At 40.1% G+C, this 25,210-nt stretch overlaps 1 protein-coding gene across 3 annotated transcripts in view; it reads right to left on the bottom strand.

The window, feature by feature from the left end:
- Positions 1-25,019, bottom strand: part of LOC141001120 (suppressor of tumorigenicity 7 protein homolog) — a 56,964-nt gene extending 31,945 nt beyond the window's left edge. Inside the window, exons 1-2 of one of the 3 annotated variants that reach the window (XM_073472088.1) lie at positions 24,887-25,019; positions 9,631-9,666 (exon numbers count right to left, since the gene is read on the bottom strand). In XM_073472088.1, coding sequence (XP_073328189.1) covers positions 9,631-9,652 — 22 coding nt within the window. In that variant the 5' untranslated portion in view covers positions 9,653-9,666; positions 24,887-25,019. The remainder of the gene's footprint in view (positions 1-9,630; positions 9,667-24,886) is intronic. The other 2 variants (XM_073472089.1, XM_073472091.1) reach the window with 2 other exon arrangements.
- Between the last annotated feature and the right edge of the window lie 191 nt (positions 25,020-25,210).

The raw sequence follows: 25,210 nt of genomic DNA, 5'->3' as shown, positions 1-25,210 counted from the left end.
TTAAAAGCATTAGCTTGTTTAACACACATTTACTCCTAGCATTAGCTCAGTATCATTCCAGTCTTCCACATGACCAGCTTCAATGGAATAATTTGAGCTTAAGTGCCTTGCTCTAGAGCCCATCAGCGGCAGTTGTTAGGGGAGGGTGAAACATTATCATCTGCTTTCACCAGAGACAGGATTTCCCTCTTGATCCATTGATTAGATCCAGTGACCTTCTGGTCAGAAGGCACTTTCTTTCCTCCTTCTGCCTGCTGCCTGATACTAGAGAAGGAGGATAGAGGAGAACCCAGTGAAATTAAATGGCTGACAAGGTTAGCCGCAGCTCTACGTTAGCGTTTGAACATGATGATGACAAATGCGGTGATTCCCTCTACGAGATCCCACTGATCCGATTCAATTATCACTGCGCTTCCTTGAAGATCAACCATGAAGAATTATCATGAAGCAGTCTTCACATACAGCCCTGTAATGAACCCCCCCCCCCTTTTTTTAGAAGCCATAAGCAGCAATAGTATTAACCAGGGGTGAAAGCAGGATTCTGATAATGAAGAGGATGTAAATTCAAATTTTAACCTCAATTTCAAAGCATAATCAAGAATCAAATGAGTGGGAATTAGATGTTTTTGAGCTCCCTTAAAGCTAAGATATGCAAAATAATAGTTAAACTCGTCATTACTGTGTTGTCAAATGATTATCTCAGCATGTGCCAGTGAAGAGTGTTTAAATCCAGGTGTTTACACTTACAACTACACTAGAAATTAAAGCAGGCGGTCGTACAGCTGCTCCGTTAACAGCTGAACGGTGGCTCTTGGAGAGTGCAAACACCAACATGATGGCAGACTGAAAATAACAGTGAAGACTTGTCAAATTACGGGCTCCATAATTTATTCCTCCTTTTCTAAAAGACCTATAATTTGAATACAGTCACGCAACAGAGAAATTAGATGTTATATTGTTTGGTCAGAAATCACAAGCGTCCCTTTTGTTCTAATTCCACCACAGCGTCCTGCTGCCCCTCACATTCACTGTTAAATACTCTCCAAGCAGAGATGCTTGTATCAGCCAAATAATGTTCTGTCCATACCTGGGTGTTAATCATATTCAAACTCATTTTGCAAGCTACCCAAAAACTCCCTTTTCATCAGTGGCCAAGCACACATAATGATTATGGCTGAGGGAATATGCCAAGAACAGTGATGTTTTCATTCCTCACCACGTCTATCCACAGAAGAGGGTTCAAGTTATCCGACCAACTAATTGACACCAGACCACTGCACTCCACTGGTTTATGTGGTTAGATCATCGAGTTCTCTCATCTTTACCGTCAAGCCTCTTACTTACTATGTTATTAGGAAGTATCAGTATCCAAAAGGGGGATTTTACAGCTATCAGGGATGACTCTCAACTCAATGAACTGGGAAGTACTCCAAGCTTCCCATTATTCCACTGACATTGGTTTTGTATGCTGCTAATAAACAAAGTTTTGTGAAAATGTGTGCAATTTTAACATCTGACCATTTTCCAAATGTTTTAATTAGAGAGCGTTGATATTTAGCGATTCCAGAAATGGTTGTTCTATTCTTAACATGCTGACTTACAAATAAATCTTAAATTACTTGGGGAGGTGAGATGGCCTTAAAATAATATGATATTTCACGGTATTTCTGCAACCATGATATTCTTGATGAAATGACTAAATACAGGAAAATATTTATAGTATAGAACTCCAGCACAGTTGCCAGAAAAAAATGATAAAGTGTTGGCATTTTGCATTTCTGCAAACCACAGATACGTCCAAATTCGTACGTCATAAGTATCATATCGACAATTCTACATTACATGTCATATCACATTCAAATAACTTGTATACCAGCTGACTTTCATCTCAGGAGGTGGAGGGGATGGTTGGGGCATTACAGCTAGGGGACACGGCTGCCATGACTGTTTCAACACTTGTAAAGATAAAATCAATGGATATTTTAAAAGGAAACATCAGGACATTTTCCAGCCGTGTTTATTCAAACCAAACCGGATATTTTTGACGAGGCTGTCCCCAACCCTAACCAAGTAGTATTTAGCTAATCAAACCATAAGAAACAACATAAATTTGAAAATTGAACCCAAAGAGACAAAGTTTCAACACATCCGTGGTTGGCAGAAATGTACATTGCCAACATTTATCTGGCGACTAGATTAAGAACTCACAGTAGCTGCTGAGCACACCTTGTACTCAACCAGGAGCTTGTGCTTGATGGTGAAATAAGTTTGTTGTAGTTCCTTCTTTTCTTTTACAGTCTTCTTGCACTTCTTACATATAACTGCCGTTTGTTGTACATCTGATGTTTTGTAACCAAACCACTTCCACACTACCAAAAGTGCTCCCCTTTTTGAATAAATTTCTCCACTTGTGGAGCTGGTAGCAATGTTCATATTCAAGACTATAGCAGTGATATTGTGAACAATATGATAATAATAATAATAATAATAATAATAATAATAATATCATTATCGTCATAATAATCATTATCATCAACATCATCATCATTACCATCAGAATAATAATAATATGAGAACCTTCATCAACAATATGATATGGTACACTCCTTTTAAGTACATCTTAACAAAATGTAACTATATTCATAGCAAGTGGGGTAGAGCAGCAACAATTAACAGATTAATCATTACGTAGATGGACAGAAAGTTAGGTGCCAACTATTTTGATAATGGATTCATAGTTTCTGTCACTTTTTTAAGTCAAATGGCAAAGATTTGTTGGTTCCAGAACTTAAAAGTAATGATCTGCTGCTTTTCTTTTTCATTTATGACAGTAAATGAAGAGTCTTTGGGTTTTGGACTGTCTGCTGGACAAAAGAAGCAATTTGATGACCTGGCATTTATCCATTAATAGTGAAAGTAATAGGTCAATTCATCGATAATGAAAATAATCGTTAGTTGCAGCCCTAAAGTAGGGTCAGCATGCTGGGAATGAATTAAAGAGCAACAGTATGACCTCACCTCCCCTGGTTCTGGCCAAGCCTATGATCATTAAAACTCAAGAGTCAGAGCTCTGTTACTGTTGGCACATGTAGACCGCTGATGTTATGCATGGCAGCAGCAAATGGCCTGGGAGCTGGTCCTGTTCGCTGAATAGTTTCATAACCAGACTTAGATCCATATATGGAGATTTCGGGTGCCAGTAAAACGACTATAGATGACATAAAAAATGTTTCAAGGTTTTTCTGTTAAATAGTTGAGATCTTGTCTGCAAACTCTGTGGTTGGATAAGTATATTCATGAAAAAATACAGAAAAAGCCCTATTTCTGTTATTTTTTCTGTAATGTTTCTGCGCAAATCATACAGTAGGCCTAAGTAATAAAGGCAAATGGAAATAATGTTTGCTGCAGTCATACCTGTGGTAATACCCAATTAATCAAATTAGAAATTCATTTGACAATAAATACAAAATCTTGCAGCAAACCTTTAAGCAATACCCTTCTTTTTAGTGGATGCTTTCCAATAACATCCCATACAATATCAAGAGTTTGTCACAGTGGTGGTGACTGGGCAACTGTATGTAAACTAGAACGGCTTCAACACCAGTTCCCATTCCTAAAATTCAATATTGGGTGTATAACAGAGTGTACAAGCTTTTTGGAGAAAGGTTTCCAGATCTTGCATTGATCTCTGTTGGGTGACGATTTAAGGTCAGAGGTCCTGATCCATGAGAATACATTACTGTCTCTCTGTTTCATGGGATATGAGATAAAGTCCTTACAGAAGATCCTTTATCTAAATTAAGCCTCCTTTTTGGCTTGCTCGACTTCCAGCCACTATATGAGCTCAAGAGACAAAAATAGCAGAAGTCAGCAGTTACCACAGAAACCCGATCGCTCTGCCGTTTTGCCGTTCTTATGGAGGTTACCACAGCAACAGAGACAACTGGTTGCCGTCAGAGGGCTGTTTGGCTTTCATCAAATGGCCATTTTCAGTAAGCACCTTATTCTTCTCATGGGCACCGACAGTGCAACAACACACAACCTGGAGCTAGCTCAGCAAGACAGTTCAAAAACCATTAGTGGCTTATCACTGATGAAAGATGTGATCTTCTCCAGGCAATAGGGAAAATAATATCCAGCTTTAAAAAAAACATAATGGCCACTGATGAAATAGCACTTATACAACGGCTGAGTGATATGAATAAGGTATGGCCTACAGCAATCCTCCCACAATCAAAACATGCCTCCATTTGCCAATTGCATTTTCCCCAAGCTCATCCTTATCAGCTGGCATACTGTTGGTGATCTAACAGAAATAGCCTGGTCTCCAGTTGGTGTAGTGTTCAGGTTTCTGCCAGGGTTCATGGACCAGCGTCAATCTATTTTTAGGTTGAGGACACCCTAGAAGACTCTCAAAGTTCTCATCGATTCTGAAAATGCATTGCATCACACGAGTAACGGTGCAAATTACAGATCATTTTGGCTCCAAACTGTAAAAATCATCACAGTAGATGATCAGGAAATAAAGGTTTCACATACACATAATGATGTAACTGATATAATCCTGCTGACGTCAGGAACTGTAATCACACAGGGAGACACACAAACCAATGTAGATCAGCACCATGTCAATCCAACATGAACTTTGAAAAAAGAAGAAAAACTGTTCAATATTGTATAGAACAGGGGTGGAGGAGGAATGAGGCCAATATAGCAGTACTACTGTAACCACTAAAAGCTATTACAAACGAGATGTTCTCAAACTTGTTTCTGATTATTGGTTTCAGTGTTTTTTGTGTCTATGTGGCAACAAAATTAATGAATTTACAAATGCAAGACTTTGACCCGGCATTCTTTCAGGAACTAGTAACTTGTGTCATCAAATAAATGTAGAGGAGTAAAAGTATTAAGTGGCAGAAAATGGAAATAATCAAGTAAAGTACCTCAAAATTGTACTTAGGTAATCTGTACTTACTATCAAAATTAAATATAAACATAATGGAATGTAACTAAGATTTTTGTTTTTACTGCAAAAATATATAAGCTTCAAATATCAGTTATCATCTCCTTGATTGCTAGTAATTGGTATCAACCCTGAAAAAAACGTTTGTCGATCCCGACAGGAATGAACTACAAGCTACATTTTCGTTCCATGTCATAGAACTAAAACCTCAATGGACCCCTCCACCTGAGCATCTGAGAACTTATTAAACTGATAGTAATACGAACAAAGGAGTGCTATGTCACTGTTGGTCTCTTCAGTTCACATCAATGATAATAAGATCTGTGCTCCTCCAAGACAATTTGACATCAGACAATCAATAGCCCCCAGGCTGCAGTACTGACTGAATGGGCTGAGGTGCATTTAATTTAACTACAAGACACTGGTTTGAATCCGACCTCAAGTTTTTGTAATAAGTTATTCACTTCCCCTCTCTCTCTCTCACTTCCTGTCACTGTTAGCTGTGTACTAATGATGAAGTTTAAATGACTTTAAAAGAAAAAAAATCAATGCCCCTTCAGGCAAGAATAAAATCTTGTACCACCTGCAAGTACTGACCTCCATTTTGATTAAGCACAGACTTATTGTACAACTACTGAATCATCCACTTTCTATTATGAACATCCTATAACACACAGGCCAAAGGAGAGAAAGCAAGATAGAATGCAGACGCTATTAAGCCAAACCTGTGTTGGATTGGGGGCAGGGAGGTGACAGCTGATGAGGTCAAATGTCTTCAAATGAGCTCAGTCTGTGTGGGTGAAAAGGTAATTGCATTTACCCAAAACTGTGCAAAGGATGATGTTTCTGCTCACACTGGTGTCAATAAGGTGCTGCTGGCTGTTGAAAACTGAGGGAAATGGCTTATGAAGAGTCATTTTTAACTGTCTAACACTTAATAACGCAGAGGAAGAAATCCCTTTCAAAAGGCCTTAATAAAAGCTGGAACTAGGCTAGGTTCAATTTCTGCCATTATCTATGGATGACTTCTGGAATTTGCAAGAACCACACGTTTCTTTACATTTGTTTCATTTTGTTCTAATGGTAAAAAAAAACAGGCAGGGGTCTGTTGTTTGACTCTAATCAGCAGATATGTTTGGGTAATTGTTGCTGAAGTGTAGATCAAACTATCTTATGTGTATTGTCAAATATATAGGAGATATAGCAAGACTAAAATAATAGGATTTGCATTGTTTAGTCTTTTGCTGTAGTGGAGAGGATAAACATGTTGGAAGTGATTTTCTTTGCTTCCCACTCTCTCTACCATCTGCCATTATGAGAAACAGGGAACAGAGTGGTCCCTGTTTGTTGCCAGAAAGTAATTCGGCACATTTCCCACCAAACCTGAACACTGACCCACAATGTCAAACACACCAAAGAGGTTGATAGAGGCTGCCTTTTTTTCCCTCCAGTGACAGTCTGGCAATGTACCATTGACAGTAATTATGCTAATGTCTTGAAATAAATGTGGTTATGGCTTATTTAAGACATTATGATATAAGCAAACATTTAAAAGCTTTTACAGTTTGGCTGTTAAGATGATTCTGTTATCTAGAGCGCTGTAGAGTGAGGCCGAGCAGAAAGATAGTGCTTGGAAATACCAGCTGAGGGTGTGAGTGGTTGCCAGATATTTTGACTCTGGAGCTGGATATACCTGAGACCAGAGTTAGTTTATTAAAACATACGAATCTGACAACCCTGAGGTAATCCTCAATGAAACATTGTCTGATGTGGTAGACTTGTGATCTAACTACAAGAGTCTGTGACAAAGCCAGGTGACTAGATGACTAGCTTGACTGATTTGGATCATCGCAATGGAATAGTTCATCATAAAATGGTAAAAGTCTCACATACGAGCTGGATGATTGGAGCTCGTACAATATCAATGTTTCACTTTCAAAACTAATCTTTATCTTTGGCTCAATTTCAGGAGAAAACTTCACTGTCTCATACAAAAAACTTTCTAAATGTGTCCAAATGAATTTCCTTTTGCCAAGTTTGCTAATAAACTGTTTGCTGCTTGGAAATAAACTTGGACCCAAGCTGTTTCTAGCAAAGTAATTCCAATGAAATAGCCTATAAAGGGGCCTCAACTTACCTCTGAGTGTTTCAACAAATACTGGTGAGTTCATTATCTAAACCTAAACAGTTTAAGGGGTATGACGTTTTTGATCCATTTTGTCTGTATCTGTGAAATCTCACAAAGCTAGGAATGAATTTGCACAAAGCTGTGTGAAAAATCCTACATCAAATAGGCATAGGGGCAGGATTGGTTTGTGGCAGCACCAACTAGTCATCTATTTGAATGAAACTGAGGGTTTGAATGTGTTGTGAATAGTATTGTTTCTGTTTTTGAACAATCATCTTTGCATGTAGTGTATGCATGCACTGGGGCCATGGTACAGCAGCACTACCATTTAGTTTTGTAAAATAAAAAAATTGTGCACTGATATGAATTACTAGCATACCTGTATCAAACTGCACACATGAAAAAAATTGAGAAATTACAGCACTCTGCCAACATGGAAGAGCCTATAGGCCTCACCAAACTCCCAAATGATTAAAAAGGTCACAGGCAGCTGATGCATCAATTAACAACTACACATCCTGTAAATAAATTTCACATTTCTTGAAAACTAGAATTTAAACACAAGTGAAAATTACAGAAAATATCTAATAAATAAAATTTGAGAAGGGGTTCCACTCTTCCACTTTAAGTATAGATCCCTTTAAATGCTTTAGGAACAGAATCCCATGATATAATGAGTTTGTGGGGTGAGCATTTCTTCTTATATTTATCTTCCATTCATTTTATTATCCTATTCCATCTTCATTAATAGAACCAATCAAGATGTTTGCTTAGAATAATTTCTGCGTAGAAAACCCCTGCATCACTCACTAGCTTACATACAACTACAATTCTTTTTTATTATGTTATTTCAAAGTGTATACATGTCATCAATCTAAAAAGCATGTTTGATGCTTTAACTTCTCATTAATAACACTTTTGTTTTACGAACGAAAATGACAGCTTGAGTTTACCCCAAACTAGCAGTTAGTCTGAGATGTATCGGCTGGGAAGATGTCGTAACAGTTACAGCTGAAAGTGAGAATAAAAAACGTTTGCAGAGTTCACACATTTCCAAAATGCAAATCAATTGCCAGTTGTCTGCCCATAAGTGACTATTGTTGTTGTCAGCACGACATCAAGGTGAAACTTTCTATATTGAACCTTTTATTCTATACAAAATAAAGTGTCAGCCAAAACAGAAACATCTGAGCCAACTTAAAATATAAGCATGAACATAAATTTTGGAGAGCTCAACCTACACGCCACAAGACAACGGTCATCAATTCTGGACTGATAAATAAAGAAACTTGAATAAACTTGAAACACAACATGATCCCTACAGTTACAACATTTAATCAAAAAAAAGTATCTTTTGAGGAATACAGACCAAACAAGCTAAAAACTCTGAGGACATGCTATTGTCAAACGAACTTAGCGAGTGCATTGAGTTTGACCCTCAAATGACCTCAAATTTTGGCTAGAATTCAGAATCTCAAACCACAAGGGCACGACAACCTCAGTGGTGAAATATAAGATGTGATCTGTACCAGGCTGTACTTTCAGAATACTTCACGGTGTCATCCACTCAGCTGTGCATTACATAAACAAAGATTACTGCTCAGAGGAGAAGTGGTGCATGACAGCTTTCCATCACTGGAACAGCCAGGATGCTAACACACCACAGAGTGTGCTGCTGCCGGTGTGCATGCTAGCTCTGATCCGACGTAAAAAAATAAGTTACTTTTGGCGCTGACTGTGCAGCCATGACAGAATCAATTAGATCAGCTCAGACTTCCTTGAAGTATTGAGCAGGTAGTGGAGTGAGGCATCATGGTATTGATCAAAGTGAAAGGTTTTCTTGAGAGGGTGGGGTGAGAGGGGGAGAAAGGGATTTGCCTGGAGACATCGGCCCACCAACAGATCAACACTACAACTCTTCTGAGGGAGGTGAGGTTCAGCACAGTGCCCAAAGACACACGTGCACACAAATGTACACAGCCGTATGCTATGTTAGCTTCAGTAGCATCTATGGCTGGGAATGCTCTGCTCTGGAATCTGACTGAGCTGGAGAAACAAGACAGAGGAGGCTTCTGGAAACGATGCAACTCCAGCAAAAGCATCCATCTTCTGACATGCTCACTCACACACACGCAAACATGCACAAAGACACGCTGAAACAGCATTCAACCGGCAAGCCGTTACACTTAAGAGGGCTGAAATACATACAGAGAGGTGGTGTTCTCATATAGACACACAGTGAGGCTAAGTGTAAGAGAATGCAAGGCAGGCGGTGAGCTCAGCGTGACCAGCTAGCTTGTAGTGCCGACCCTCCGTGCTAAAATGGTAGATCCCAGATTTCTCCCCATGCAATCTGCCACCAGCAACCATGGAGGCAAAACAGGAAGAAGAGAGGACAGGAGAGGAGGGATGCAGGAACAGAGGAAACCTAGCCATTTCCTTTTCCTCCTCTCCCTCTGATAAAACCCAGACATAAACATAAAAAAGGTTCATAAACATAGACAAACAGAGGAGGCGGGAGGATGTTGGTGTTACTTACATGAGGACTCTGTGCCGAACATGGCTGGGCCGGGAGCTGTGATGGAGAGGAGGAGGAGGAGGAGGAGAAGGAGGAAAGAGAGGAGAGAGAAAGGGGAGGGTGATAGAGAGGGAGAGAGAGAGGGGAGGTTGATGAGCAGGCAGCTACACAGCGGGGGTCATCAAAGCAACACAATGCAGCCAGCCGGCCGTCGCTGCCTCCCAGACGGCCAGATGCCCCAGCTCCGCTATCCGTCGCTGCTTTAAAAGCCCTCCTCCACACACACACAGTCTGGCCGCACGAGAAAAAAACACGAGGCCTTGTGGAGGATTAAATAAGTAAATAAATAAATTTAAAAAATAAAAACAAGCAGAAATCCTTCACGGCCAAGGCAAACTGTGGTCTAATCCAGAAACGTGGCTAGCTATCGCATCTCTCCTCTTTCTGCAGTCTGTGTCCTGCTTCTCATCCTCTCCTCTCCGACACTCTCTCACTTCTCATTCCACTGTAGGATTTACTAACGGAGAGGGAGAGAGAGGGGAGGGGGGAGAGAGAGAGAGGCTTTCCCGGGGAGAGGAGAGAGAAGGGGGGAGTGAAAAACTAAAAATCTGGTGAAGAGCCGCTGCCGCTGCAGCCGCTGTAAGACAATAGCTATGCAAACAGAGAGTGACGTCACGGGGGGGGGGGGGGGGGGGGGGGCTGTTAAAAGACTGACTGACTACTGCTGGCAGATGGAGAGAGAGAGGGAGGGAGGCAAGGAGGGAGAAGGGGAAAGAAACAAGGAAGAACAGGAGATAAAAGGGAGGGGAAGATGGAGAAGAGGGGGAGTGCAAGAGAGTAGAGAAGGAGAGATGGAAGGGCTAAATTAAACAAAGGAAGGAAGAGGACAAGGAGGAGAGGAGATACAGTAAGGAAAGGAAGGAGGAGGTGAAAGCAAAGGTGACAAAAGAGAGGGAATGAAAGATAGAGAGAAGGAGGGAGGACAAGATGGAGAAGAGGGGGTGCAGTTTAGAGATACAGAGGGGGAGGAGGAAGGCAGCTGGGGCTGAAAAAAAGAGAGGGACGCAGGCCAATCAAAATGGTTTGTCTACTTTGGAGCTAAAAAGAAACTGAGATACAACGGGACACACACACACACACACACACACACACACACACACACACACACACACACACACACACACACACACACACACACACACACACACACACTGGAAGGAGCGATGAGGGGGGCAGGGGGCTGCAGTCTGTCAGTTCGACAAATTGAAACGAGTATGAAGCGGCGCACTGGAGACTGCTGTGTGTTTAACTGCTGTTAACGAAACACACACACCTGGCCATCAGGGAACCATGCAACAAATTTTCTGTTGTAATCACAGCATCATCAATCAAACCTGCATTAACCTGCAAGAATACTAAGTAAAATATGGATTCACATGAAATCCCATATATCATATATCTCATCCTTGCTCTACAATATACTGAGACCATTTGCAAATATCATAGCAAAATCCTTGAAAATGTGAGGTGCATTAAACTCACCAAATTGATTTTACAAAACATGCATCCCAGACTGCAACCTTCAAATATTTTAATACCTTGTAAATAAGCAAAATATACCTAATGTACTGCACTGTATTTGAATGTTTCCACACAAAGGATGCATATAGAATTAAAGTATTTGTGACCGCTTCCTCAACCATACATTCACCATTCTGAATCTGCAGGTTTCAGAGAGCAAAATCCAGGAGTTCATTCCATCACGCGTATATGACCCCTCCACCAAATGCAAATCACAATAATCAACCAGGAAATGAAGAAAGCTTTTAGTACAAGTTGCACTGCACTAAGCTCAGAGTGAGCATTTTCTTGATTAAACTTTTAGTTGAGTAGTCAGATATGCGCTGATAAGAAACTTTCTTTTAGAAATTAGAATGCAGGAAAAGATGCCTGGAACAATTTAGAATTATCAAATTCCCGTTACCATTTTCATTGGAATAGATGTAATATCAATGTGTGAATGTGTGTATATTGGCTGATATATCAATATCGGAATTTCTATACTCTCTAATATCAGCATGAGCCCCAAATATTGAGTATCGGTCAGGCTCTTATGAACAACAAACCATCACATTTGACAACCTTGAGCCAGAGAATATTTGGCATTTTTGCTTTAAAAATTAAACTTATCGATTATCAAAATAGCTGCAGATTAATCTTCTAATCTATAAATCATTGCAGCTCTACTACTGTACACAAATCATGGTATGTTGCGAGGGCACTGTATTTAGGACATCTGAATCCTTTTCAGAGCTCTAAATCTAAATGATTCAAGTTTTTCTGCCTTTTTCAGGATGCATGGATAACCAGAAGTGAGCATGCTGCAAGTGATAAGTCTCATTATTGATGCATACTGTAAAACTTTAATGAAGCCTGGAGTATGGAGCCTTTAAATGTAGTAAAGTGCACACATAACCCAGTAACTGTGCCATACTGGTGCAGACTGGGCCTGCTTTGGGCATATGAATGGGTACAGTGGTGAGTCTTTATAACAGCCTGCTAACCTAAATACATGGGAGGTCAGCCGGACGTCCTTGTGTCCCCCACTGTGAATAGGTTGAAGCTAGCTAGCATGTGGATTAGCCCAGCTGCTGAATAGAGGAGTGTGTACTGACGGAGGCCTCTGTTCTTTTGTGTCTCATACCCAGTCGCCCTCCTCCTCTTCTCCCCACGTCTTTGTCCTTCAGGCACAGGCAAGACACCCCTTCTCTACTCCTGCTACACTGCAAAAAACGGATTTTTAAAAAATATTTCAAATATACAAATTAAGGATGTTTTGGCCCCAATCCCCTGATCTTACATTAACTTAAATATTGATTAAATATGTATCCGATACATTAAAATAAAAGCCGTGGCCTACTTAATCTGACACACCATATTTTTCACAAGTTACTTGATCCAAAAACTTAAGGTCCTAGTTCAAAAATCTTAAATTTATAAGCTTAAATTATTGATATGATATGAATTCAAGATTCACTGGGAGAATGCAACTCCTGAAATCGGCATGATGCGATCAGCTACAGAGAAAACGTCTCACTCTGTTGGAGTTGTGGGGATTACAAAAACCCTTCGGGATTGTACAGTGATGTTACATGTTGTCTTCCCTCACAAATAATCTCTGGTTGCAGAGGGCACTTAAACCAAACAACAGACAAGTTGCATTTTGGCCTACAAAGTTACTCGGGTGTGAGTTGCAGAGTTTAGGAGTTATCAGCCATTGAGATGTCTGCCTTCTCTCTTCTCTGAAATATAATGGAACTGGATGGCTAGATGCTTGTGGTTCTTATATTACCAGAAAAAAAAATCAACAGTATCGTTGCTTCTGAGAAATCACGACCTGGTAACTCAAGATAATCCACAGACCTTGTTGTGAGTTTCATGTAGGAACTATTTTCTTTCTACCAAACTAAATTTGCCAACTGTACCACCTCGAAGAAGGAAACATGCTTATCGACCAGAGGCTTGTACTTGTGCAGCGTGAGACGTAAAGATTAACGGCATCCTCCTCAGCTGAGCTGTTACATTACAAATTTGCTAGCTCGCCTCTTGTCTATGAAAAAATGCTTGCTTCTTTTTGCTTGGTGATGTGTAAGGAATAATGTTCCAACATGAAACTGCAAATCCTACAGAAGCCCTAAGGGGCAAGTGAAAAAAAAAGGAAATTACAAACATTATCCTGGCAAAAATATATATATTTATTAAGTCATAAACACAGCCTTTCAGGGCTTTCAGTTTTGGCCATCCAAGGGAAAAAGTTTGCAACACAAGCCGAGTGCCATATAGTTACATTATATTTCAGAAAAGCAAGACATCTCCACGACTGATATCTCCAAAACAATCTAGATGGATAAACAGCACTACAGGTATGAGGGAAAATATGTATTTTTCATTTTGGGCTGATCTATCACTTTAACATTATTCAGTGACAGCTGTCATGATCTGCTACTGCTTGTTGTTTTAACCACTGAATGCAACGGTCTGTCCTTGAAAATATTACAAGCAACTTGATCAATCAACCGAATAACACACCTAAAAGGTATTAGTCTATGTTTGTACTGTTGCTACACTGCCTGTCAAGGCAGCTTCTGCCGAAACACTACAGGCTTCACTGAGAAAAAACATGCAGTAACAACCTGTGCTCAAATCACTTTAATTAATACATTTTAAGGCTGAACAAGCTCCCACACAGCATCACAGTTTGACAGAAGTCTTATTCGGATCTAAACTAATTGACTAACTTAATAAACTAATTGGACATCTGGCAGTACAGAGTGTGCTTCCAGATTCAGAGCATTCAAAGGTTGGAACATGCAAGACCACCATACACTTTTAACATTTCTTTTTTTGACAGAGGAATCACATAATCCACATCCCTGTAATCTAAAATTCCATGTATATTTGCTGTATTTGTTTCATAAAACAGACAAAGGTCTGTCATGAAATGCTACAGAGTGTTACCACAGAAAGCATCTTGCTACAGACTGAACAGAGTGAAGAGCTCCTCACTGTCAACTTCAGCCTCTTTCTCTTCAGTCCAAGTGTGTTTGAGTCACACATGGCCTATGGTGGTTACACACTCTGGCACTGGGCCTTGCTCTCGCTGCCACACTGATAATTAGGATGCAAACCTATTGCCATAACAGCAGTGAAGCCCAGGTGAATGGCTCTGCTAATTGAGTCAGACACTGAGTAATGGAACAATGCTGTCGTTCAATGAATGCTTTACTTAAAACAGTGCTCCTCAAGGCCTCTCTCCAGTGGAACTGCATTCATGAGCCATTTATTCCTGAACAATGCACACCTCACCCCGCCCCCGCTTCCATCACAAAGTACCACCCCGAAAAAGCATCTCCTCCTGGTTGCTAGGAAACTGAAAATAAGCGTGAGAGGAGTGTGGCTATCCTTCGGCAGGAGGAAAAATGAGGAGAGGGATAAAAGAGAAGGAGGAAGAAGGAGAGGGACAGTCACTTAGGAAAGGCCAAACTGAACTGAGAATTGATGTTGACAAAAGTGAGTTAATAATGAGGAAAGAGAAGAGATGAGCTATAAAAGCAGAACATCATAAAGAACTAAACTAATTAGGGCTGGGAAATATGTCAATTTTATATTGTTATCATGGTACGATACTAGATATTGTCTTAGATTTTGGACTTTTCCTGGTTTTAAAGACTGCATTAGTAAAGTGATGTAATTTTCTGAACTAACCAGACTGTTACACTTGTTTTAATATGTGAATGCATCAAAAGTCATCCCTTCAATAATGTTGCAATACTGATCGAGGTATTTGGTCAAAAAAAATAAAAAACAGTTACATCAGCTTCTGCTCGAATCTGGAGCCATTTACTGACAAGAGGAGAGCTCAGTTATTACTTTTTAACATATGTAATACAAAAGTGGATTTTTCTTCTCTCCTATTTATCAGCCTGACTGCAGCAGCAGTCTGTAGAGGAGACCTCCGTTGTCAATGTTTATGTCATGTTACTATAATGTTGACTGCTGACTGGAGCTGAATGGGAAAACTACTTTACTTAACGGAGAGAGGGGAAGAATCGCAGTCCCTGGTCAGTGTCAAATAGTAAGCATATACCTGAATTTAAAACACACAGACACACACTTTCTCCTTGTGTGCCATTGCTGGCTAACGTTAGCTCACGGCCAATACAGTAATCTATTCAAACACAAGATTGTTTTTGAAGTTTTATTCATGTTTTGTCTCGTTTGATTCCTAACTCGGAAGTAGCGGCGGGGACATATTAAAACACACCATTACCTTGAGTAAACTTGAGGTTTTCCCTGGGTTTGAACATTGTTGGGAACATTTGGGATATTCTACTTACACAACCGAATAACATGTTACCGTTATTGTGACATTATTTTAAGGCTATGTTGCCCAGCCCTATATGCAACATTGAAAATTGCTCTTTGAAATTTGCTAAATTTGCTAGCTTCATGTCATCCCATCCTTGACTCATGTTACAGAGACTGAGCACTGTTTGGCATCATATTCTAAGGAAGAGATAACAATTGAGCACATGCGTATGCCAACATATTCAAAGCATCGGGGAAGAAAAGCCCTGTTGTCCTGAAGCCATTGTGTCTTACACCTCCAAAGATTTTAGGAGAAGTCCAGGATCTCAGAATCATGGCAGCTTTTCCCATCAGTTTATCTGTTAAGAGTCGACAAACCACCCAGCCAGAGGCATATGTGCTAGTGGGCCAATTTGGCATTTAACTGGTGGTCATTTCCTGATCTGATGAGAATGAATTTACAGCACTCAAAGCCAGCTGGTGTGGAAAATGGATTGTGCCCAACACATCCACCGTGTAGACAACAGCAGGATTTGGCAGTCTTTTGAAAACCAAACAATCATCCCCCCCTGTTTCTCTTTCAGAGGAACCAGAGTCTACCACAAAAGGAAGGTCGGTGAGGCTTTGATTACCTCCACTGGGTCACAATTCAAACGCAGCGGCATCATTCAGCTAACTGGGTCAGGAGCGCTTTGACTGCCACTGCTGACACCAACTGGTCAAAATGGGGAACTGTGTGTCTCCAGCCACACAGAGCTGCTATTATTAGTCCACTGATGGATGGACAACCACTGAAATCAAATTAATTACAGTATACTGGTCTGATAGAAAGACATTTTTTTGCTTTATAAAAAATGTGCTTTTACAGCAATAGAATTGCATTTGTGTATGCCGAGGCCTGACCAATATTTCCTTCACCACCAAAAACCGTCTTCGACAAAAACCCACTGAAGTTAATGCACAAAGAAAACACTTGATAAGAGACAGGAGCAGTGGGCTGTCACTGCTTCTTCAGCAGCTCATTTGAATGGCAGAACTAATCTGAATGGGTCCAGACAAGCTGAGCTCAAGTTTAGGAGGTAGTATACTAAAAATCTTATCTGAACATTGAGTAATCCATTCTGTCTACTAGTTAAGTTTAGGGAAATAACTAGGGCTGCACGAAAAAAATCATAGTGATTATTTTGCCAAATATGATTCACGATTAGTGAAAATAATAGCGGAGTTATGTAACCAGGGTTTTCCTATACCATTTAAGCTTTAGGTGCAGCACCCAAGCCATTTTGGGTACCACCTAAGCCAACTGAATGGAAAGTCAATGTGGAGAGCATCAAAACTAACTTAATGACTTTTCCCAAAACTAATAGTTGTAGTTAGTCCCCAGTGGACTTCTTTAGCAAGTTTTTGGGGTGCCTTTTATTATCTGCTCCAGCTTTTCCTACTTTTTCTGGACAAATACGGTGCTAATACTGGTCCAAAATGATGTGAAATTACACTTTTCTATTGAAAAACGTAATACTGCCTCTTGTGGAGGGAAACCCCCCCACCAAATACTTGCACCCAAGTCTTCCACAAACCTAGGGAAAACACTGCCTGTACCAAACAAACATGTTTTCTTACAGCTGGAGAATAAGATTTGTAAGACACGGCATCTCTGCAGCACTACAGTACTTCATTATAACGTTGTTTTGTCACACAAAATAGCAGCTTCTGCAATTTGGATACTGCACTTGGCCATATTTCGTTTTCGATAATATTTCGATTAACTTTGCAGCCCTAAAACTAACATACCATCCCTTCTATTCTAAATCCTCTTCCTCCTAGTTTATTAGCTGTAGCTTTCAGCCATTGGCACAGCCAGAGCTTGTGTTGTCTTTTAACACTGCATGCCTGAAGTCCACCCTCTGGTACAGAAGGACCAAACTGCAGCAGCCGTGAGCATACTGGCATTTTCACCAAGCGCCATATTTAACAGCCTCTGACAACATGCCACGTTTAACTTCATAAAGACTGTCCTTACACCTGTTTACACCTGAGTGCCCAGTACAACCAGTGTTTCCCTGCTGCTACTCACCAGTTCCACTTGCATAACTATGGTTTTTGATGCTTTGTAGTCTCCCCATTGCACCACATAGCAATTGAAAGAAGTCAAAAGGACACTTTTCTACCCACTGGGATACTTTCTGATACAATACCACCTTAAATTTAGCTATTAGGAAAACAAACATAATACTTGATACCTGATCTTGTATCTAAAAAAAAAAAAAAGCACAGACTGATTTGTCCAAGTTTAATACCTGTTGTGCTGTATTTTGCACTTCTAACAGCTGAATTTTCCTTTCCCTTTGCCTCTGTATATTTCTCTGTCTGTCCCATTATGAAAAACGTAGTGTACTAGAGTGCACTCTTGAACCAAAAGACTAGTGATGTGATATACTGGACCAGTATATTGGACTGCACTGTTGCTCAGGTTTAACTGCATAGAGTCTAGGGGAATGCCAACTACTCTGGATTAGAGGTGTCGCAGAATTTAACTAAAAATGGACATGAAATTACAGACACAAAAGTGCAGCTGCAATTTACTGCAACGATTCAGGTTGATCGGATCATTAAATGTCAGAAAAGTGTGAAAATTGTCAGTCATAGTTTTCTGAAGCCCAAGATAACATCCTCAAATGTCTTGTTTCGTCCACAACCCAAAGATACTCAATTTACTGTTGAAGAGAAGTAAAGCAACCAGAAAATATTCACATTTAAGAAGCTGGGATCAGAGAATTTTCTTTTTCCTTAAAAAATTGATCAGCAAAATAGTTATTTAATAATTGACAACTATTTGATTAACCGTTGCAGCTCTATACAAAAGACTTTCCAATATTGCAAATGGTGACAATGAGTCTAAGTTTGAAGTTTAAACCACCAGCTACCACGCATCAAGTCAAAGATGTAAGCTAATGCTATAAAAAAAAAGGTATTTTGTCCTAAATTGCCATGAAATGTAACAGAACATACCTGCTGAGTGATACAAGCAGACTGTGTCTGACATCACACAGACTCTTGTTAATTTTATCATACAGTTTGAATAGATTCAAATATGTGCATGCAGTCAAATCTGGAGAATCTTGTGCATTTAAATACGAGCCATTTCATGTGTCATTCATCAAACTGTCTCAGTATGCAAAGTAGGGAGCCACAATGAGGAACAGAGGGTGGGGAAATAACAACCACCCGACTGTGGCTGTTAGCCTTGTCTGATTAACTAATCTCTCTGGCCTGTAACCAACCAGTGTGCAGAGTTTATTTTCCATTTTGTTACTGGGGCGAGCACCCGAAGTCAGTGTTTTGTTTGGGTGGAACTAAAAGGTAATGCTTTCATTATTTAGCCAGTCTTGCTGCAAAATTGCATTCCATATTAGAAACAGCATTAACAACCTCCACTTTCTTTGCCAAAAGTCACATAGTAACTTAAAAATGGTTAAATAGCCACAAAGGCAAACGGTTAAATGTAACTTGTATGCTGTTAGCAATAAGGAGTCTCATGATTCTCCAAATCAACAATTTGATTTCACTTCTGATAAGGTCACAATTCGATTCAGTTTTTGATTAAATAATTATTTTTTCAGCACTCATGGTTATTCCTTTGTTAGACTCCAGTATCGATTTGTAAAGATCAACAGATCATTGTTTTTTTGCCCTGACAACTGTCATTTACATTTCAAATTCTTCTTCTACAACAGCTTGATCCAATCCTGGCAGTTTTTTGACCTCTCATCCTTTTAGATTTAGTGAAGGGAAACCATATTGGATAGTGGCTTTTACCTGGATTCACCTGATCACTGTACATCTGGCAGAGTATCTTTGACGCTTCGTACAGTCAGGGTTGCCTGCGTAGCAGCCGTGACCTTTCCCTCACTTGGCCAGAGCCCTCACTGGCATGGTGGGTCAGATATTAAAGAGCCAGCTGTGAGGACTTTGGAGTGTTTGCCTTGAATTACCACTCTGGATGCTTCAAGGTGCAAAAGTCTAAAGGGTGATCCAGGCTTTCTGGTGTGGATGTTCTCTACGGGTACAGCTGATTGAATGCAGACAGAAACATGGATGAAAAACAGACCTTGATTATGGACTTTTTTCCAGGCAGGGCAGGGCAGGGCAGGCTGCCCTCTCAAAGGTAGGGCAAACATTTCTGGCTGAGATCAAGTTACCAAAGCGGTGCACAGGTTCTAAATAAAGGTTCCCTACCAGTCTGATCTGGCTGCGTGTCTCTGTGTGTCACATCACTGAGCTAACTCAGGGGGTTTCTTTAAATTAAAATTTTTTAAATCCCAGACTGTTGTACTGCACCTTTTTGGATTGGATTTAACACTTAGGTCAGTGTTCAGTGTGATGTCTTACTATAAAAATCGTGTGCCTTTTCCAAGGTTATTATATATTTTCAAAGAACATTCCTTGTTTCCAGAGCTGTGAAATGGTCTTGTTTATAGTACAGAGCTTCACTAACCACATCCAAGGCTGACAATGTTGGAATCTTTTTGCAGTAACAAGTCAGTAGGAAAAATATCCAGTCTTCAAAGAGATTTTATTTCTGAAACATGAATTCATTCTCTAGGGAATATAAAGCCTGGGAAAAATGCCCTGAAGAATCTGTCTAAACCCAGATACAAGTTATCATCAGTGGTCTTCAAGGCAGAGCCTGCCAGCATTCTCCAGAAAAACAGAAAGACAAATCATATGCCATTTCTTCGATTACAGCACGGCTCCAATGGTCACTGAGGGCTACTAGCAGCTGATATGCAATCACACAATGGTCCGTAAATCTCTCTTTACGCTCTGACCTTTTCAGTCCTGTGGCTGAGCATCAAATTATAATGCTTATTCCAGCATCCAGGACCATTTATTTTCAGCAACCGAGCTCAGCTAAGCTCAACCTCCATTCACTGTGATCTTCAAGTGACCAAAAAGAGATGCAAATGCTGGTGTGAGAATTTGCTTGATGGATGATCACTAATGCAAAACAAACTCTGCACTGTAAGCATACAGGATGTGGATGTATTGTTGAAGCAAATCTATATCTTGATTAGCAAATCTGTTGCTTGATGATAGTGTATGATGGTGCTTTTTTAAACATTGAAAACACATACAGCAAGATGCAGTCACCTTTATCAGAGTAGTGACTGAAGTAATCTTTTATGCGGACCAGCAATTAGTCATAGAATCAAAAAGTCACAAAAAATAATAAATGCATCGCTGTGTCTGTAAGTCCCATGACTCATCGATGGACTGTATAAAGGGAAACTGGAACAGTCTTAGACAACACTCAGACACACATGAAGGCAAGATAGCTGAAAACCCCGAATACAGCACGTAGTGCTGGATAAGACTTGTGCCACAATTTTTGTCCGGTGCAATCAAAAATGCATTGCTATGATATCTTATATCTGCTAAAACTACATGACAATATGCATTTCACACTATTTTGTAAATAAAAAAAAGGCGATACACCAGACATCCACTCTGTAAAGCCCTCCATATGGCTTAGGGCTGCAGCATATGGTAAAACAATTATTTTGCAATTATTTTGACAATTGTAAATTATTCATGATTTGTGGGAATTTTTTATTTTTGCATCACAATTTTCATTTAAACTCAAAAAATGTATATAGTCTTGATTGATGATGTGTGACATCTGTTTTGTCTGTACCAAAAAAACATGTTTCCTTGCACCTGGAGGAGAACAAGATCTGTTGGTTAGGGCATCTTTAAAGCACTAGAGTACTACATTATAATGCTGTTTTGTCACACATTTTACCTTGAAATTGAAATTGTACTTGGCCATAGTGCAATTTTGATGAATATTCAAATGACTTGTGTCTGAGGAGTAAAAACAGAGGATGGATATGCATATTACCATAATTAACTAGCCAAACATAGATAACATCAAACTGAGCAGAAGCATTTTTAGCTGACTGAAACAACAGCAGTGAGCATCAGTTTTTGGTAGGCTCATAGCTTATCAGAGTCAAAGAGCAAACAGTTTTGACGCACACACAGACACACCACAGTACAGTTTTGAAAAAGGGACATGATTTTCACCCACATGCTAACTTTGGCGACTTGTCTTTTCACATACACTCGTAAATCCACTGTGAAACAAAGCTGTAAAACTTATTAGCTCATGAACTGATCTCTGCAATATTTACACAGGAAATTTGGCATGACAGTGAAGGCAAAGTCCTCAGACTTGACATAATCTATTCATTTGTTGAGTAGGTGAACTGATCTTATGGAAGGTTAATGCAACAACTCAAATTATGGTAGAGAGAGTTGGGAAGTGACTGCATATATGAGAATCATCATCCTAAATGTGTTTTTATCCTTTCATATCAAACTGAGGTTGGTCACAGATCCGGTTCAGATAATACAAGGTGACCCATTCAGACTGACGACAGATTTATCCAGGTCAAAACTTCAGTGTGAAAGGGTATCATCTGTCAAGCTGTTTGGTAGGTAACTCCATGGCTCATAAGCTGCTGGTGCTGTAGCCTCATTATGACACATAACACAAAGAAGCCACACAACATGTTCTAAGTAAGGGACACGAGCCTGCTTTATGACCCAAGGGGGATCTGTCTCAATCCTGCTGTTACTCAAGCTATTGCTATAGGTGCACAGGTGTTTGCCTGCAACAAGACCATGCAAGTCATTATTGAGAAAGCCAAGAAGCCATGATCCAGATCAAAATTAGAGGAGGCAAGTTGAGAGAAAGTAGCTAATGACATACACTGCTGATAGTTCAGGGGGGGGGAATCCCAGAGTTCAGATCACCTTTGTCGAGATAAAGGAGAAAAGGGGAACTAAAGGTGTTAATGAGGAAGAGGAAGTGAAGTTAGTCTTGAGTTTAAGGTGTGTAAGGTCAATTGGCGTACAGGAGTATCCCACTATGAAGTTAGCTGAAGTAATACTCGCAGCAGAGACTGATGCCTGCATGTCATTAGTCAAATGTGAAAAGAGAGGCCATGCTGCAACTAAACACAACCAAGGTCAAAAACTATTTTGCTTAAATGGCGTGGCAGCATAGAAATAATGCAGAACATCTAGTAATGTGCATTTGTCCATCCTTATCTACATACACATTACACAGTTTAGAGGTGCATAATTTTGCATATCAGCAGCGCTAAAGTGTTCATTTTACTATGAAAATCTGATGTTGTGGCACGTAGTGTCAAAATTTACATTCTGACTCACCAGCTTCTGACCGTGGAGAAAAACTCTACCAGCTAAAATACATCATTATGTGTGTTTGAACTTTGACATCCTGCTTAGTTTTCATTGCTATATTTTGCACAGAATCTGGCAATTTGGATTTGTGGACAAAGAAGACTTTCGAGGATGCCATGATCTTGGGATTTGGAAAACACCATCACCCTTTCATGACATTTTATAGACCAACACTAATCGACTATTAGAGCAAATAATCGTTGTTTGAAGCTCTAATTCACATGACTGCCTCAACAACTTTCCAGCCTGTGTTTCAGGTGACCATAGCTTATTTTTTGGCTCACATACAGTACATCTAGCATTTGGTGCTGAAGAGAAAGGAAAGTGATTTCAGACCTCGCTTAGTTGTGTAGACATTATTAAGACTTGGCTACAGGATGCCACAAATACAGTAAAGGGGTAATTTAAAAGAGATATTTGTAGTGGTCACAATCCAGGTTCATTTATCAGGCTACAAGACAGGGTTGCAGCAGGTCAGATTAAAAAAAATGGACAAGGCATTTTTTAACAAACAGCAACTGGATGTGAAGACAGTTGCCACTGAACGTATTTTTGGCTATTAACATATTTTCTGTAGATTATTTTGTCAGCTGCCAACCTTACGTCATCACTGAAGTTAACCTGTCACCAGTCCTATAATGCCTAATCCGCAGTGTTTGCTCTGGTTGTGTTTTACCAGGGCAGCTCATGGGAGGAAAGGTAGAGGAAGTGAGACATAATGTGTTATAAAATTTAATTAAAAATGTGTTATTGGGTGCACCTAAATAATGTGCTGGTTCACCTGAATGAAAAGTTGGGCGCACTAATGCAACCAGAGTAAAAAGTTAGTCTGGGGACCTGCCCTTTATGCCACACGACACAAACAATTTCATCTGGTGGCATCATCCAAAGTTGAAGTTTAAAAGATAATTTAGCCATAATCAAGCAAAAGTAATACAAAAAAATAGAGGTTATTATAATGACTCCAGGGACTATACTTATTTTCCACTTAGAAATGCTGTTTTTTCCCCTCACAAACTTGTCTATTACCTGGAAATGGCTGTTGATAATAATGATGCATGTTGTTCAAGGTTAGTCAATAAAATCATAGCTCAAGAACTCAGCAACGATATTCATCAGGGTTTAGAGCGATTTCTAATAACTTTCAATAAAATAAAATGATCAAAATCATCTTCCATGCTTTTAAGTAGGAGGTCTGGAGGTTTGCAAGACTGCCAGTTGAAAAGGCAATGGTAGCATACACACTGACTGTGCATTAACACCTCTGTGCAAGAAGTGCCAAGGTGAGAGTCAGCAGCGTTATCTCTGACACATAAACCTGCTCCTGCTTCTGCTTCTGGCTAGAACTGTTCAGTTCCAACACATACATTTCACATACACTGCTATTAAGACTCCTCAACCAGCCTATGAGTGCCTGAAGGCTCTCCTGCCCTCTCTAGTTGGAGCCAGCTGGCTTTCTGAAAGAGCACATTCTTCCATCTGCTGCTCAGCACACAGTCACTGGAGAGTCATCAGTGGCTGCTGTGAGAGCAGGGAGACACATAATGCCAACTCAACCACTGAGCCGACATTGAATGTCCAGCAGAGGTAAACACTTGAGGTCCACAAGGCTAACAAGCACTGGTAAACTTGACATGACTTAGGGCTTACATTTCTTTTAAAGTCACTAACGTTGAGCTTGCTTTAAATGCATCCCCAACAGAGGGGATTTCCCTCATGTTAGAAGAGAGAAAACTTGGCAAACAGGCAGCATGGTGTAATAACACCAGGACACGGTTGACATAGTAAACTCTAGAGGACCAAATAAGAGATATTGCATGGACTCATGATGGAGACCATTAAAAACAAGACAACGCTCAGCTCTCTTGAGTGTGCTCAAAGTGCTTGGCAAGGAAATCTAATAACATCACAGCTCGGAACATCCTATTCATACTCTACTATGTAGTTAAGGTTGGCCACGCACGTTTCCAAACATGAGGATTTCCATTTAAACCTGGCTAAGCGTTAGCCACACGTCCTGCTAGCTAACAGCTAACTGGCTAACGTTTGCAAAACATACAAACTTTTAAAAAGTGGAGGCACCGTGAATGGCAGCGTCCGGGGGGATCGTTAAGGCGACGTGTGTGTGAGAGCTTACCTTAATTTGTGAATATGAGGAAGCAAGTTAAGTCCTCACTCGTAGCGAGCATTTCTTCCACCAGTAGTTCAACATGTGTCTAGTATCCAGCAGCAGCAGCAGCAGCGGCGGCGGACTGTGTGTAGACGTGTCTGCAAACTGCGGCTAACGTCAGCTAACAGTTACCAGCTAGCCACCGGCTCGCTAACCTGGACAGTTAGCTCCCGCCGCCTCGAGATGTCGCTGTCACTGATTTACCTGTATCTCTAAAGGCAAGCTGAACAAACAGCCGCTCAAAATGGATCATAAAATATAATATTATCATTTTTAGACATATAAAAAGTG

This window comes from Pagrus major, chromosome 8 (genome assembly GCF_040436345.1).
Source record: "Pagrus major chromosome 8, Pma_NU_1.0".
In the NCBI taxonomy this organism is placed as follows: domain Eukaryota; kingdom Metazoa; phylum Chordata; class Actinopteri; order Spariformes; family Sparidae; genus Pagrus; species Pagrus major.
This window is presented reverse-complemented; position numbering and strand designations above follow the sequence as displayed.